The sequence below is a fragment of the Panthera tigris genome, chromosome B2, assembly GCF_018350195.1.
Source record: "Panthera tigris isolate Pti1 chromosome B2, P.tigris_Pti1_mat1.1, whole genome shotgun sequence".
Taxonomy (NCBI): Eukaryota; Metazoa; Chordata; class Mammalia; order Carnivora; family Felidae; genus Panthera; species Panthera tigris.
This window is the reverse complement of record NC_056664.1, coordinates 49,185,336-49,203,716: the sequence shown is the minus strand read 5'-3', so window position 1 is coordinate 49,203,716 and position 18,381 is coordinate 49,185,336. Positions and strand designations below refer to the sequence as shown.

The window sequence follows — 18,381 nt, the reverse complement described above, 5'->3', positions numbered from 1 at the left end:
TAATTTCATGGAAATGAAGCTACTTAAAGAAAGTGGCATATTGATCCTAACTTTCCACACCTGGGAAAGATAGAAATCCACTAGAAGCTGTCATTGTAGCTCAGGGTTGGTCAGTTTGGACGTGTAGCTGATCTGCTCTGGAGACTAGTTTGGAATGGATTCTTTTGCCTATGTTTCTTGTATGGATAGCTGTAGTCTCTGTTATTATGGTACAAAATATCCTTGATACAAATATTTATAGGGCATTTGTTTCTTTCATCTTCACAGAATTTTTTTTATTAAGCACATTGATAGAATTTCTATTTTGAAGTAGTTGGGAGTAAAGATGAGGTCAACCTCCATTTAATGAAAAAATATACAGTTGACCTTGAAGTTAGGGTGCTGATCCCCCACGCTGTGCAGTCAAAAATCTGTGTATAACTTTGAACTCCCCCAAATGTAACTACTAATAGCCTACTGTTGACCAGAAGATTTACCAATAAGAGAAACAATTAATACATATTTTGTAGGTTACTTATAATATCTATTGTAGTCTTACAATAGTAAGTAAGCTAGAGAAAAGACAATGTTATTAAGGAAATCAGAAGGAACATAATGGACATTTAAAGTACCATATTGTATTTATCAAATACAGTGGATCCATGCAGTTCAAACCTATATTGCTCAAAGGTCAATTATATTATCATTTCAAGTATATCGCATTGTACTTATTTGTTTATCTGTCCTCATCTGATGATGGGAAACATGTCTTCCTCATCTTTGAATTCCTACCACTCAACAAGATTTGACACATCACGTGGGAGGAAAAGAAAGAAGAAAAGGTGACTAGACAGATCCAGGCAATTTCAAAGTAAAATAAGAGCAATGTTTCTACTCTTGTCTTCATCCTATACTTCCTCTTGTATAGCTATTAGATTTTACATGTGGGTATGTGTATGTTCTTTGGTGTTATTTTTGAGTATCTACTGTTCAAGGTCCTGAGCAAGTAAATGTGAGAATTGCAGCTGTGGTCTCTGTTCTCATGGAGCTTGCAATAGTTAAGCTACCTGCAATTTGTGTGAAATTTGTTGGTATATTTGGAATGGATAGGGCAATCAAAAGGAGAAATTTCTTCTAAGAGGAGTATGTGATAAAGACCAAAAGGACGGAAATTGTCCTATTTTAACTGATAAGTATGTTAAAACGAAGCCTAATATGCTTTTGTGCGTGTGAGTACTCTGTAGATGAGATAAAACGTTTATTGAAGCAATTTAATCATTTTTAAAATCAGGCTTGGCAGCCAAGTGTTGGTAGTTTGGGCCATAGGTTGGAATAGATAGGGGTTATTGGCATAGAACTTTTTTAATTTTTAAAGGTGCTTGCTTGAAATAATTTGCATCTTAATTTTGAAGTCATATTAAACTCATGAACTTCCAAAATGTGTGTTAAACCTAGAACATTCTCTGGATATTTCACTCTTTTGTTTGAATGTTTTTAAAGCACCAGAGATAAAATTGGAATATTTATTTATTTTCGTCTTAGCCTGATGGTTCATTTGTATCTGTTACCAATGTACTCTTGAGTTTAAGTTGTGTAGGGACCTAAACTCCGCAGATCTGGGAAATCTTTATTTAGCAACTGTATCTTTTTTTTGTTATTTATTTATTTATTTATTTATTTATTTATTTATTTGAGAGAGAGCACAGGCAGGGGAGGGGTAGAAGGAGAGGGAGAAAGAATCTTAAGCAGGCTCCACACTTAATGTAGAGCCCGACATGCGGCTTGATTTCATGACCATGAGATCATGACCTGAGCCAAAATCAAGAGTCTGATGCTTAACTGACTGAGCCACCCAACAACTTTATCTATGAATTCACAATAAGCACAAGGGTTGTTAAAAATGGATTCCCATAAGAAAGTTACAGTGGGTGAGAAAGGCATAATTACACTAAGGACCAGCCCAGTGACAATCATCTCCTTACACACACTAATTATGGATGTAATAATAATATGTTTTAGTGTTCTGATATTAGAATGTATAGGGTATGGGATAGCAAACCAGAGACAGATTTCCATGTCAGGAGTGGTGGATCCAGTGAGGAGACTGGGAATATCTTACTAGCAGAGCTAAAACTTGGGTTGATTTTGAATGGGTGAGTAGGTGGTGGCTGTTGGACCACAGCCATACCTTGAGAACCATTGTTCTGTCCGACTGAGAGACAAGGGGAAGGAGAAAGTGCCTACTGGAGAGTTTATGAACCAGGCCTAGAGAGGTCACATTTCAATCCTTCCTATATTTTATTGACTACAGCTCAGTCATATGGGCTTCACCATATGCAGAGGAGGCTAGAAAAGATAGTCTAGCTGTGAACCCCGTAGGAAAAGAGAAATTGTTTGGTTTACAACCCTAGAGTCTCTGTCACAGGAAGGTGTGGCAGTCTTATAACTAGTGAAGTAGGGACTAGAAAAGACACCCTATGAGAAATTACTTTGGTGGAGGGCAGGTCCTTTAGAACAGCAGGGTACATTGTTTCCTGGAATGAGACATGAAATTATGTTAAAAAAATTCCTTAAAACCTTTACATGTGTCACTGATTATGGTACTTGAAATTTAAGTAGAAACATTTATTTGAGATCTTTAATTTGTGTTGAATTACTACTAAGCCTCAGAAAGTAACACTTAATACTTTGGCATACACAAAATATTTTCTGTTTTAAATAAGAATTTTTATTCATGTATTGCCTTATTGTTACTTTCAGACAAAAATCTTTCTTTTTTTTATGAAGTTGTATGGAAACTTTATGAAATGGGCGATGAAGAACAACGGTTTTGTGTTGTCAGAGGAGCTCTACAAGCATGCCAGTTTAATTGACAGCAGTACCAGTAATGAAAATATCCAGCATTTCTTGAGCACACACTAGACCTTTGCTTTACATTGTAGGAATTAGGAGATTGAGAATTACTTACTAGTACTGTATAAGCACTTTAGATTTGTGAACTCATTTCACCCTCACAAGAACCCTGTGAATGAAGCAGGCATTTTTATTATTCCCGTTTCACAGATTAGATAACTGAGGCACAGAAAGGTAAATGTGTTGGTTCATACAGTTAATAAGTAGCAGTGCTGGGATTCACATCCAAATCATCTGACTTCAGAAGCCAAGGTCATATCTCTGCTTCTCTGCCTCCCTGAAATTACAGTCAAAGTGAAGGGAAGGGCCAAAGGATAGGGAACTTTCCTATACATGTGCACTAAAGTAGGCCTGGGGGAGCTGTTTGAGGCATAAACACTGCCTTTTGGCCATAACACTTGTTTTTTTAGGCAATGGAAGAATTTATTAATCATGCATTTTTTTAAACTCCTGTCTCTTTATTAAGGCCTAGTCCTTTGAAAACTACCTGTTCTTGTTGCTGCACCCGGCCTGGCATTGGTAGCAACATAAGCAGCTCCTAAATTGCCTAGAGAATCTCAGGGTAAATCACTAGAGGAGAGAAGGCAATTCTTGTATTGCTTATGTGTCTGAGCAATTTCTTTTTCTTCCTCAGACAGGACTGTCCTTGTGGATATGAATCTTCCATTCCTCAAAGGCCTCTATGTGATGGGGACTTTAGAATTCCCTGTGGACAGAAGCAATGTTCTGAGTGTGGCATGCATGGTCATTGTAGGCGGGGAGCTGAAAGTTGGTGAGTAGAGGGCACAAGGATTGGGAGCATAATGGGAATTAAAGTCTGTGAGAAGGGCCTTGGGAAATGATGGTATCATCTAGCAGGTTGCTTAATAGCGTTTGGGGAGGGCTAAGGCAAGGGGCAAGTTTACTAGTAAAACTTTTCCTCTGCAAGCTTTAGACAACACAGACAGAAGTGACTTTGATTGGTCGGTCATTCTTGGATGTCCACCCACTGTCATCAGGCCATGTTTCTGGCCCTAGGGACCTCCAGCTGCTGCACATGGCAGGCCTCTTGTCCTTCTCCAGGCCACAGATCAATTCTTCCCTTTGGTCCTTTGTATGAGAGTTTACCTGTGGCTCATGCTTTCAGAAGGATTCATTTTTTGGTTAACTAACTCACAGTAAAATTTCAATTGCTATCTTAGTGTGGATCCTTGGGAATACAGACCTGAAAGCAAAATATGTGCTAATGCTTTACTGGGGCAAATAATCACAGTGAAGTGACAAAAGGGAAGTGAAAGAAAAAAGAGGGAAAGCAAACACAAGATGGTCACAGCTGCTTAAGGAAACAGGGCTATTTGCTTGGCTATGTGAGGTGCCTTGAGAGAAGCCTTATAGAGTCACCACATCTTGGGACAATAAGGGGAGCAGCTGGGGAGAAGGGTGGAAGTTCACTTTGTTCACCCCAAACCCATGAACTTGGTCTTTCTTTGTTATGTTTCATGGCTCTCTGGGAATCTAGTGGAGGGGCCAGAGGCTCAGTAGATGCCAGGAGATGGGGCTACCCCGGGTAAGAAATGAAGCATGTTGGTGAGGCCAAGGGACAAGCAGTTGGTGTAGATCTGGAGGTTAGTGTATTAATCAGGTCTGGTGCATTGGCTTATGCAAATAAAAAGTCTGAGTTCGTATAGGTGAACTGTATACTTGGAACTGTTGGAAGAAGTAAGTATACAATGATAAAAAAAACATGTACTCTGACCCCAAAGGAACTACTTTTGAACTCAGTAAGGCAATCTGCTTTGCCCCTCCCACCCCCACCCCCAAAGGAGTTAAAAGAGAATTCCCAGGAACAGTAATACCTTACCCCAAAGAAGTAAGTTACTGATGGTGAGGAATGGAAATACTTAGATATTTTTATTAGGTAGCATCCAAATGTTAGAATCTCTGGTGAAAGAGATTTCTAAGTCTAACCACCTGTCTAGAGTTTAAATCACTGTGAAGATTCCTCAAAAATTATGGTCAAGCCATTTCTCAAATACTTCCAATGACAGAAAAATCGAAACATTTTAAGATAACCTGTTCTCATTTTTAAAAATTCTATTTAAATTCCTGTCCTTCTATTAAGTCAGTCTGTCTTTCTCTAATAACTGTTGGTTCAGGTTCTTTGATCTGATCTGTACAGGATGAGTTTCAAATTCCCTTCCCTTGATAGCCCTTCATTCACATTTTCTTGAATATTCTCTTTTTCAGATTTTGCAGTTCCTATTATTTTAACCACAGTTAAATCATAGTTATTGTAATCATTATTATTATGATTACATAGTTATGTTATTGTGATATCTTTTTAATCATAGTTATTGATACTTTAAAATAATTTTTATTTTTCCAATACAAAACTGGAAAGTGGAGAAAAGCAAATAGAAGTTACATAACAGATATGAAGTAATCATTCATATTCCCAAATGTAAAGATAACCACAGTTATATTTTGTAGTCTTGTCTTTAAATCATTTTTTTCTGGCACATGCCTATACACACATACACATACACACTTTAAAACATAGAGTATACAATGTGATAATCTTTTGGATTCTGTGTTGACAATGTGAGAATTTCCTCAGCACATTCTTTTTCCAGGACATGGTTTTAATAATGTTAATATTCCATATCTATGTGAGTATGTATACATGCATGTATAATAATTTAGTTAACCATTTTCCTATTGTTGAATATCAAGGTTATTCAGATTTCTTTTTGTCCAAGTACCTTACTATGCAATGAACAATTTAGAATTCAAATCATTATTCATATCTCTGATTATTTCCTTAGGATAGACATTTGTAAGTAGAATTAATGGGCCTAAGGATAAGTGCATGTTTTTATTTGAATTGTGGTAAAATTCACATAACTTTACTCAAGTTAAACTCAGGAGCATTTGCTACATGCACAGTGATGTGCAACAATTACTTTTTCTAGTTCCGAAACATTTTTAAAAATTTTAATTCCAGTATACTTAACATACAGTGTTATATTAATTTCAGGTGTATGATACAGTGATTTTTGTTATTCAACAACTCTATATACTACTCAGTGCTCATCATGATAAGTGTTAATCCCCTTCACTTATTTTCCCATCTCCCCACCCACCTGTGCTCTGGGAGCTATCAGTTTGTTCTCTATAATTAAGAATCTGTTGGTCTTTTTTGGAAGAGTGTCTATTCGTGTCTTCTGTCCATTTGCTAATTGGATTATTCATTTTGGGGGGAATTGAGTTTTATAAGTTCTTTATAGATTTTGGATACTAACTCTTTATCAGATATGTCATTGGCAAATAATTCCTCCCATTTAGTTGGCTTTTAGTTTGATTGATTGTTTCCTTTGTGGCCCAGAAGCTTTTTATTTTGGTGTAGTCCCAGTAGTTTAGTTTTGTTTCTCTTAGCTTTTGTTTCTCTTGCCACAGGAGACATATCTAGAAAAATGTTGCTGTAGCCAATGTCAGAGAAATTACTGTGCTCTATTTTAGGATTTTTATGGTTTCAGGTCTCACGTTTAGGTCCTTAATCCATGTTGAGTTTATTTTTGTGTATAGTATAAAAAAGTGGTCTAGTTTCATTCTTTTGCATGGAGTTGTCTCATTTTTCCAACACCATTTGTTGAAGAGATTTTCTTTTTCCCATTGCATAATCTTACCTTCTTTGTCAAAGATAAATTGACCTTATAATTGTGGGTTTATTTCTGGGTTCTCTATTCTGCTCCACTGATCTGTGTCTCTTTTTGTGCTAGTACCATACCGTTTTGATCACTACAGTTTTATAGTGTAACTTGAAATGTGGGATTGTGATACCTCCCATTTTGTTCTTTTTGAAGATTACTTTGGCTATTCAGGGTCTTTTGTGGTTCCATACAAAGTTTAAGATTATTTTTTCTAGTTCTATGAAAAATGCTATTGGTATTTTTGATAAGGATTGAATTAAATGTATAGATTGCTTTGGGTTAAATGGACATTTTAAGAATATTTGTTTTCCCATTCCATGAGCTTGGAATATCTTTCCACTTGTTTGTGTTGTCTTCACTTTCTTTCATCAGTATTTTATAGTTTTTAGACTACAGGTCTTTCACTTCCTTAATTAAGTTTATTCTTAGATATTTTATTATTTTTGATGCAAATGTAAAGAGGGTTGTTTTCTTTCTCCTTTTTTTAAATGTTTATTTAGTTTTGAGAGAGAGAGAGAGCATGAGCAGGGGGGAGGTGCGAAGAGAGAGGGGAACGGAAGATCCTAAGCAGGCTCTGCACTGACAGCAGGGCTCTAACTCCCAAAATGCAAGATCATGACCTGAGCGGAAGTCAACTGACTAAACCACCCAGGCGCTGCAGTGGGATTGTTTTCTTAATCTCTCTTTCTCTTACTTCATTATTAGTGTATAGACATACAATGGATTTCTGTATATTGATTTTGTATCCTTTGACGTTACTGAAATTATTTATCAGCTCTAGTAGTTTTTTGGTAGAGTCTTTAGGGTTTTCTATATATAGTATGAAGACATATGCAAATAGTAAAAGTTTTACTTCTTCCCTACCAGTTTGGCTGCCTTTTTCTTTCTCTTTGTTGTCTCATTGCTGTGGCTAGGACTTTCAGTACTATGTTTAACAAAAGTTGTGAGAGTAGACATCCCTGTATTGTTCCTGACCATAGGGGAAAAGCTCTCAGTTTTTACCATTGAATATGATGCTACTTGTAGTTTTTTTCATATAGGACCTGTATTATCTTGACATATGTTCCCTCTAAACCTACTTTGTTGACGGTTTTTATCATGAATGGATGTTATGCTTTGTCAGATGCTTTTTTTGCATCTATTGAAATGATCATATGATGTTTATCCATTCCCTTGTTGATATGATGTATCATAATGATTGGTTTGTAAATATTGAGCCATTCTTGTATCCCAGGAATAAATCCCCCTTGATTATGGTTAATGATATTTTTAATGTATTGTTGGATTTAGTTTGCTAATCTTTTGTTGAGGATTGTTACATCTGTGTTCATCAGAGATGGTGGCCTATAGTTCTCTTTTTCTGTCGTACTTGCTATCAGGGTACTGCTGTCCTCATAGAATGAATTTGGAAGCTTTTCTATTCTTTTTTTTTTTTTTTTGGAATTGTTTGAGAAGAGGTATTAACTCTTTTTTACATGTTTGCTGGAATTTACCTGTGAAACCATCTGCTTCTGAACTTTTTTTTTGTTAGAATTTTTTTGATAATTGATTCAATTTCATTACTGCTAATTGATCTGTTTAAATTTTCTATTTCTTCCTGATTTGTTTTTGGGAGGTTATACATTTCTAGAAATGGATACATTTTTTCTAGTGTGTCCAATTTGTTGGCATATCATGTTTCATAATCTCTTATTATACTTTGTGTATCTGTGATATGGTTTTTATTTCTCCTCTTTCATTTCTGATTTCATTTATTTGTGTTTTCTCTCTCTTTTGTTTTGAAGAGTGTGGTTAAAGGTTTATCAATTTTGCTGATCTTTTAAAAAATCAGTTTCTATTTTCATTGATTTGTTCTTTTGTTTAGTTTCATTTTAGTTTATTTCTGCTCTAATCTTTATAATTTCTTGTCTTCTACTAATATGGTGTTTTAATTGTTCTTCTTTTAAGTTCCTTTTAGATATAAGTTTAGGTTGTTTATTTGAGATTCTTGTTTCTTGAGGTAGGCCTGTATTGCTATAAACTTTCCTCTTAGAATAGCATTTGTTGCATCCCAAATATTTGGACCATTGTGTTTTCATTTTCATTTGTCTCCATATATTATTTGATTTCCTTTTTAATTTCTTGATTTGCCCACTCATTGTTTAGTAGAATGTTATTTAATATTCATGTATTTGTGCTTTTTCCACATTTTTTCCTGTGGTAGATTTCTAGTTTCATTGCATTGTGGTTGGAAAAGATTCATGGTATGACTTCAATCATTTTGAATTTGTTGACACTTGATTTGTGGCCTAACATGTGATCTGTTCTGAAGAATATTCCATGTGCACTTAAAAAGAATGTGTATATTATGTTGATTTAGGATGGAATGTTCTAAATATATCTATTAGATCCATTTGGTTTAATGTGTCATTCAAATCCACCGTTTCCTTGCTGATTTTCTGTTTGGGTGATCAATCCATTGATGGAAATGGGGTGTTAAAATCCCTTACGATTATTGTATTATTACTGGTTACTTCTTTTATATTTGTTAATGGGTGCTTTATGTATTTGGTTGCTCTCATGCTGGGTGCATAAATATTTACAATTGTTATATCTTCTGGTTGGATCATTCCCTCTATGATTATGTAGTGTTCTTTGTCTCTTGGTATAGTCTTTGTTTTAAAGCTATTTTGTCTGATATAAATATTACTACTCTGGCTTTTTTTTCACCTCCATTTGTATAATAAATGTTTTTCTGTCCCTTTGAATCTGCATGTATCTTTAAGTCTGAAATGAGTCTTTTGTAGGTAGCATATACATGGGTCTTGCCTTTTATCCATCTGTCACTCCATGTCTTTTGACCAGACTGTATGATTGGAGTGTCCATTTGTATTCACAGTAATTATTGATAGGTATTTACTTATTGTCATTTTGTTACTTGTTTTATGGTTGTCTTTGGAGTTCTTCTCGTTCAGATTAATCTATGTTTTAAAGTCCTCGATACATGTTGTCAAACTGCTTTTCAGAAAGATTTTACAAACTTGCACTCGGTTCACATATCTCAGAGTTATGAGATCCCTCACTCCCTGACATTGCCTTTAAACACTACTTTGTTCAATTCCTATGAGAGTACGAAGCCAGAGGGAAAGAATTTTTCCTGGGTGGACCCTGACAGAGTCAAATGAGTATAGCAGTGACCAGCATGGGCTCTAAGTCAAATGGCTTGGGATCAAATCCATGTTGGTTACCCTACTTGCTGTTTGACCTTAAGCAAATTACCCTCTGGACACATCCATTTATTCAGCAGTAAAGTACATGGCAAAATGGAAACTTCCTTGGAGGAATGTTAAAACCATTAAACATAACAGTTTCTTCTATGTGCTTGGCATGTAATAAGTATTTGATGTTTCAGTTTATCTGTCAGGGTGCTCGCAGAAAATAGATGTCATACTGAATTGGACTTATTTGAGGAAATGTTAATGAAGGAGAGAGTCACAAAAATCCAAATGGCATGGGGAATTCCCCAGGGCTAGTAACAGCAGAGCATCCTTACTACCCTTTGCCCTAAAGGAGTGAGAAAAAGAAGTCATTGCTGGAATTAGAGATGGCAGAGGATGTATGGAGATAACTGGCAGAAAGTACCATGACCTTTTGTGTCTGGGACTAACTCAGTACAAGGAACAGCTAATAGATATAAAAAAAACCTTGATCTCACTTTCTTTGTTTCCTCACCTCCTGCTTGTGCTTCATTTGACTAAAGCCAACCGGAGATCAGAGTGAAGGAGAGCTCAATGTAGTACCTGCAGGTCAACAGTATCCTGGGGGCACTGAGCAGAGGAAAGAAAGGCAGACTTTGAAAATGGAGGCATTAACAGAAGCTCTCCAGCACAATTAGCTTCTAGCTACCATAATAGATACCATCTTTTTATTAATATTTCCAAACATTGAACTACCTTCTCTGTCCAGCCCTTTATGCAGTTGGTCCTGCCAACTATATTGTGAACTGTAATTCTTACATTCAATTTATTTATTTATTTATTTATTTATTTATTTATTGATTGATTGGAGCAAGAATGTGCACAAGCAGGGGAAGGGCAAAGAAAGATGGGGAGAGAGAATATCAAGCAGGCTCCATGTGCAGCATAGAGCCCAGCACGGTGCTTGATCCCACAACCCTGGGATCATGACCTGAGCTGAAATCAAGAGTTGGAAGCTCAACCAACTGAGCCACCCAGGCCCCCCAAATTCCTACTCTTTTTTGTGTCCTGCCTCTAATACATATCTCTACATTGTACACTTGTGTAAGGATTATTTTGTTTTCCCTTCAGTTCTAGGGGGATCTAAATGTAATACTTTTAACTTACCTTTTTATCATTTCAATCCATTTTTCCACAAGGGGGAAATCCTTTTAAATTCTGATCTTTTTCTCTCAGATTAAGCTTGTTTGCTCGTTTATTTAATATTTTATAAAATCTTCATCCAGCTAACTGATAGAAATACTTAATAAAACTGAACCTTGTTCTTCTGACTAGAAAATGTATTTCAGTTGGACAGCTATTGCTAAGATTGGTCTTTTTTTTGTAAATTATTTTTAGGTTTCTCAGTTCAATTACTACTATAATAAAAGCTTGTTACCTGAAAATATATACTTTTGAAGGGAAGTAACATGGAAACTTTCCAGTTTTGATTTATACATTTCAAATTTTATTTTAAAATTTGTCTATTCCCCACTATATTTTTACCTATTAGTCGGCAGTGGTGTATTATTTTTCTTCCTGCTTCGTCCATGTGTTGTAGGCCTAAAGGTTGATTACTAGAACCCATCTGCCCAATTTTATATGTATTATGCCTGAAGGAAGACTTTCAACCCATCTGTCTAATTCTACCACACCCTAAAGAAATCCCAACATGAAATAGATAATAAGACTGGTTAGTAAACAAACTTAATAGATGTGGACATTGGCACAGAGCACTGCCAAAGTATGTCTGCTGTTTGATGCCATTTGATCCAAGTCCTAACATTGTGGAGTTATATTTCTTGGTGGTCCTTTTAAGTCAACTTGTGCTGGCAGAAGGTATCAACTGACTTTTAGTAGAGTAGAAAGATAGAATGCTATAGAAATAGAAGGAAAGTTTAATATCAAAGCCTTGCTTAGAGGGTTATAGTTGCATCACAAATGCCAAACTCAGTTTCATTCTTTGTGCAGTGATTATCTCATTAATCTGATACAACACTTGAGATAAGCTTAAAGTATTTCATTTTTGTGTCCATTCTTTAATTTGTCATGTGTTTGCTCATTGCCTATTGTTTGCCAAGTACTATGGGAGAAGTTGGATATACAGAAATATCAGTCATGAACCCTAGCTTGCAAGAAATGTCTCCATAAAATAGTGGAGACAGATAAGTAAAAACATAATTGGAAGAGTCCCATCTTCCAACCTGGAGGGGCTTAAAGATCAAGGAAGAGATCTCAAAAGGCACATCTTTGTGGAAATGAATTATGCCTTCAGGAAATATAGGGAATATGTATGTCTGCATTGTAGGTTTTATAGAATGGTGGTAGCCAGTGAAGCTTTTTGGCCTTATACATTATGTTAAGGAGTTTGGATTTTATCATGAAGGCTGTGAGGAGGGTAGTCCCTGAATAGTTTTAGGTAAGGAAGTGACATAATTGGATTTGGTCTTAGAAAGATCACTCCTGGCAGTGGAAGGTGGGGGGAATGAGGCAGTATATTGGAAGGGTCACAGTAAATTGTGAGAAGATAGTAAGACATTTCAGGAGAGACCTTGTAAAGGAATCAACTAGGGCACTGGAAATAAAAAGGAATAATTAATTATAGAAATACCGAGTGTGTAAAAAAGTCACTAGAACCTAGTAGCAATTTTGATGTCAGGTGAGGAGTTTTTTAGAACCCATGCCACATTTCAGGTTGGGAGATCTGGGTCAATGGTAGTATGAGGTTAGAATCACCTTTCTACCACTTGTTAGTTGAACAACTGTGGGTAAGTTACAGGATCTATCTCTGCCTCAGTTTCCTTCCCTTCGAAATGGGAATAATAACAGTTCTTATTTCATGGAGTTGTATGAGAATTAATTGAGTATTTATTAAAGTGCTTGTAATAGTGTCAGACACATAGAAAGCCCTCACAGTTTTTTGTTGAATAGGTGGAGTCATACACCTCAAGATTAGATTTCAGTGTATGTAAGTGGCTACAATTTGGGGGAGTACCAATGGTGTTAAAGAAAGGGCGGATAGAAGAAACTGAGCTCAGGAAGGAGGATGGAAAAGAAACAGCAATGCAGGGAGAAGGAAAATGAAATGACAAGAAAATAATATATTGAAACAAAGAAGGGAATTTATAAGAAAAAAGGAGTAGTCATTAGTATGAAATTAGCAGAGAGCAAAGAAAGTTGGAAAGGAAACTGGCCATCTTATTTTGGCTTTTTTTTTAAATTTTTGTTTTATAATGACTGTTGAATATAGGTTTGACGCAACGTTATTTTGTATGTGGAACAAAGTAAAAAACTAACACATTATTTTAGGGACAGTAACTTTTAATACATTGAATACCATTTCTTTAACAACTTCATTTTTTTGGCATTAATGTAATCTTAAGTATAAGTGAACATATTAAATGTCATGTTTAAAAATGAACAGTAATCCATATAAGAGTGATGTCATTAAACCTGTATGTGCTTTCATGAATAACTTTCTTCTGGATGATAATTTGTGGCAAATTAGTAAATATTAAGGAGAAAATAATTCCTCTGATATGATTTTCCCAAGTTTTACATATAGATTTGTCCCTGTCTCTGTCCCTTTCCTCTTGCTTCCTTCTGTTTCTTTCTGCTTCATTGATGGCCTGCTCAGTGGCAAATATGCTTTCTGAGACTTGAATACTCAGCAGTAAGGAAGACAGATAAGGTTCCTGTTTAATGAAATGAAGCAAAGTCCGGTTGCTTTCTAAAGTCTTAAAGATACAATTGAGGCCAAATTATGCTGAAAATGGTTACTTTTTCATAAGTATAATATTAACAAGAGAGAAATTAGTTGAGGATCCTCATGGCAATTCTAGAGAGCTGGATTATATTTCTAGTTAAGCAACTCATTCTACAACTTTTGGAGTATTCTCTAATAGTAGATTTAGAACAGTAATATCACAGACCTAAATGATTCTGTGAATCCTCTGTTTCATTGCATGGATAAGGAAACTGAGCTCCTGCGTGATAACTGATTTGCTCTCCCATCTCCTAGCTGATAAAGACCGGGACCAGGATTAGAGGCTATTTTAGTTACCTTAAATACTCATCCTTCAACTGAAGGCAGTGCCCAAGGACTATTTTTACTGTGAGCACCTCCTGACTCCATTTAGTAGCTTTCACTGTGTCTTTTGTTCTGGTCTATTCTCTTAATTCATATTGTCATTATTGCATTCATCTTATTGTTACAAGGTGGTATGTTTCACCTTCCCTATTATGATAGACTAGACATTTTGTGACCCTAGTGCCTAGTACATAGTAGAGTTCAGATAGTGTACTGTGTGACTGATTAGTGTATATATAAATGAATGGATATATCTAAGTCTGTCTTTCAGCTCAATGACTTTTTCTTGTAACATGTTCAGATCCTTAGCTTAGACTTAAATGTCTACATCTGTGAAGAAGGAATTATAGTATTAATGTGTAAATGACTACAATGCTTTTCCCCTCTGTATGAAAGGAATTAAATAATGACAAAACAATGAAAAATGGGTGATATTCTACAAATCCGAAGTATTTTCAATTTTTAGTCTGTCTAGGAGAGAAAAACTCATAAAAATGCCCAACTCAAAGCCTGTTTAATAAACATTGGTTTGTTGATTGCTTGAAATGTTTGCATTTCATTGTCCATGAGTAGATGTCTGAACTCATCTTTTACACTGATATCTTCTGAGAGAGGACATCATTCCAATGCTTTAAAATGTGTTCTTTGCTTAGATACCAAAGACATTAACATGTTATTCATCCAAATGTTCAGCTCAATAGAGTGTTTGAAGCTCATAGTTTTAAAATTGCAAATGGAGGAGCACCTGGGTAGTTCAGTCATTTAAGTGTTCAACTCTTGATTTTGGCTCAGGCCATAATCTCATGGTAATGGGATTGAGCCCCACATCTGACTCAGTGCAGAACTCAGAGCATGCTTGGATTCTCTCTCTCCCTCTGTCTCTTCCCTACCCCTGCTCATGCGCTCCCCCTCACTCTCTATCAAAATTAATAAACAAAAAATAAAATAAAATTGCAAATGGAAGACTCTCTTCTGATGGTTTGTAGGTGAATTTCAGAGAGGGATTACTAGTAATAATTAGTGTCTTTAAAAGTTAATAGAACCCTCCTTGATCCCTAGGTAAGCAGACATGCCCCACACATCAATTTCCCTGAGGACATGGCAGTTCATTGTTTCCATGGCCTGTCACAACAAGGTCACATGACATGCTGCCTAGTTGCTCAGTAATTATGCTTAGAACTGGGTTTTTATCTTAAAACGTGTCACATATTGTTTTGCAGTGTTAGTGATGGGTATTTGTCAGCCTTGTCTCACATTTGTAGCCAGGTGCCTAAGGTCATCATTAGCACATGACTTTGATTGTCAGGAAATGAAGTACTGGGTCTATGGAAGTTTCTTTCATTGCTTCTATGATTGGGACTTTCTCAATCCTAAAGAAGAAAAATCCATACACAGTTTATTGCCTTCCAAACTGACAGTTCTGTAAGGCTCATTGGATGATTAAGTAATAAAAAGGAGACAAACCAGAGAAAAGTGTAGATTAAAACATATCCTCTAGCCTAAAGCCACAATACCCAGTAGTTAGACTCATTCAGTAGCCAGGGAATCTTGTAGCGATGTTTAAAAATAATATATTAAATTAAAAAATATATATATCCTCTTTCAAGTTTATGTTTAGAAAATACAAATAAACCACACATTTAATGTGTAAATATTACCATAGGTATATATAAATATCTGCAAAAGAGATCATTTATAAATTGGCTAATATGGATCATGAGTGAAGAAATCAGTTTTTGTTTACACTGACAGTTTGCTAATGAAATTACTAGTTATGCAATAAAATTAAAAAGTGACACAAACGGGATGTTACTTTTAAATATTGTATTTATTTAACTATAAGGACAAAAGCATACAAGCTTTGTTCTTTACAAGTTCAGGAAACACCAAACTTCATTTCTTTGAGTCTTGGAGAAGAGTGGCAGCCAATGGTAAATAATACGTATTTCAAAATGAATTTAAACACAGAAATATCTCTTTTATCTGTAGATGGATACTAGTTCTCTGACAGATAAACATCACACTATATATAATAATAAGTATATATATGTGTGTGTGTGTGTGTGTGTGTGTGTGTGTGTGTGTATAAGCAAAACATTGATACAAGAAATGATTCTTCTATTTTTTGGGGTATCAGTTTCTATGAAACACATTTACAGTAATGTCTTTAATATTTTAATATTTTCTAAATCAGTGTTTCTGAAACTATATTTTGGACTCTTGAACTTCCATCACAATAACAGTAAAATTCCTTTGGAAATTGATTATTTTCAAATAATTAAATAGTGAATTATATAATAAATAAAATAACTATTAAGTATTATTTAATTATTTTTGCATGGAAAAACTAAATTATTTTAAGCAAATAGGTGAATAAATGACTGAATAAATAATTTGTTTCCTTGTTTAGAAAACTATTTTAAGAGTGTTTGAGTTGGAGATAAATTTAATTGTATTTCCTGCAGTTCTGTGGGCTGGACATTCAAATAAGTATTCGCCTATTATTTTTGCTATTGAAATGTCTAGTTTCTAGCACTTTAGAAAGAGAACATTACTGGTTGGGAAGGGCTCACCTTGTTTTTCTTAATTTGTAAATTTAAATGTTAATTATAATATGTAGCATTTCTTCATTGTTACTGCTACTATTTTTCCCATTATTACTACTAAGAGCCAACATTTTTAAAAGCATTTAAAACATTTGATACGTAGACACTGTGCCATGTATTACTAACATGCAGTACATCATTTAACTCCCAATGAAGTTATGCTATTATTATGTTTATTTTAAAGTTGCAGAAACCAAGGCTTATAGAAGTGAGTTAGCTCACCCTTGTTTATAAAGTTTTAAGGATTTTTATACATTTTACAAGTATGTGAGTGAATACATTATGTATTAACTTTTATTTATTTTTTTTTAAGTTTATTTATTTGGAGAAAGAGAGAACAAGAGTCGGGCAGGGGCAGAGAAAGAGGGAGAGAGAGAATTCTAAGCAGGCTCCGTGCTTTCAGTGCAGAGCCTGATGTAGGGCTCAATCCCAAGAACCATGAGATCTTGACCTGAGCCAAAACTAAGAGTCTCATAGACTTAACTGACTGAACATCCCAGGCACCCTTAACTTTTATTTTAATATTCTATCAATTGTTGGACAAAATGACAGGCCTCATCAATGATAAAAACCTATCAGCCATAATACAATCACTCTCCAAGGGATTAGAGATTATCATTTGTGCCTACTTGTTACTCTTATAACCAATCATTATTTCACCTTTTCACCTAATTTTGATTGTAGGGGAGGAATGTTTTAGGGATAGGTGGGTCAAATGTACACTAGGAATTAAAATCTAATTCATAATAAAATCTGCTTCACAATTTAATTGGTTTAGTTTGTTTATTTGCTAGTTTGGTTCTGATCATAAAAATGTTCTGGAGGCTCTGCTCTGAAGAAAATAGACATAGCAAGGCTTTAGAAAAATAGTGGTGCTCCAGTTAGAAGCTCATATAACCGACTTCAGAGGACAGAAGAAATGTGCAAAATTAATTTTGGGGGATAATTTCCTAACCTTTCATGTGCAATCAATCATGATATCTCATGGAATTTCAAGGTTTACTTGGACAGAAATACAAATTATGTAGAAATACCATTTGTTTCTTTGGATTCAATGAAAAGGACTTGAAAAAAGTTTTATCTAAAATTTTAGTCAGTATACATCAAATATATGCATTTTCATGTATGTCAGTTATATCTCAATAGAGCTATAAAAATATTAATGTCATGGAAAAGCAGTAAAACATATAATTTTGGCCAGTTTCTGTTCTTTTGATTAATAAATACTTATTGATCAGTGTCCATAAAACATAATAATCAGTTAATAAAATTTGAATTATTATGAAATATGCATATACAGAAAAGTTTATAAAATAAAAAATACACAGCTAAATTAAACCTAATTCCATTCCAGCAGGTATGTAGTAAGATCTAATTATTGTTTAATTTTCATTTCTCTCATCTCTAATGTAATTAATACTTTAAAACTTTTCATTGTTTATTTGATATCGTTTTGTGAAGTAGATGTTCTCTTGCCATCTTTTAAAATAATGAATTCTCTGTTTTATATTGATTTATTGGAGACACTTATATATTCTACAATGTACCTTTTGTTGGTTATATGTATTGCAAATGTCTTTGCCTACTCTGTGGCTTGCTTTTTCACTCTCTTAATGATATCTCTAGATAATTGGGAAATCTTTATTTCAATATAGTTCATTTTATAGACCTTTCCCTGTATAAATTGCACAGTTTGATTGAACTGTGGTCAGCAAGCATCTATGATTCCAATCCTTTTAAATTTGTTAAACTTGCTTTAGGGTCACCATATGATCATTATTTGTGACTCTGTTGTGCATGTCTCAAAATGATACATATTCTTTTGGGTCTAATTTTCCATCCAGGACTCTTATGTCAGATTTGTCAATAGTATTATTCAAAACTGCTAT

The 18,381-nt window shown here is 34.8% G+C and overlaps 1 protein-coding gene across 1 annotated transcript in view; it reads left to right on the top strand.

Moving 5' to 3' along the window:
* PKHD1 (PKHD1 ciliary IPT domain containing fibrocystin/polyductin) overlaps positions 1-18,381 on the top strand; it is a 475,560-nt gene that overhangs the window by 288,151 nt on the left and 169,028 nt on the right. The window contains exon 52 of the mRNA XM_007095512.3: positions 3,527-3,664. Within this exon, the coding sequence (XP_007095574.2) occupies positions 3,527-3,664 (138 nt within the window). The remainder of the gene's footprint in view (positions 1-3,526; positions 3,665-18,381) is intronic.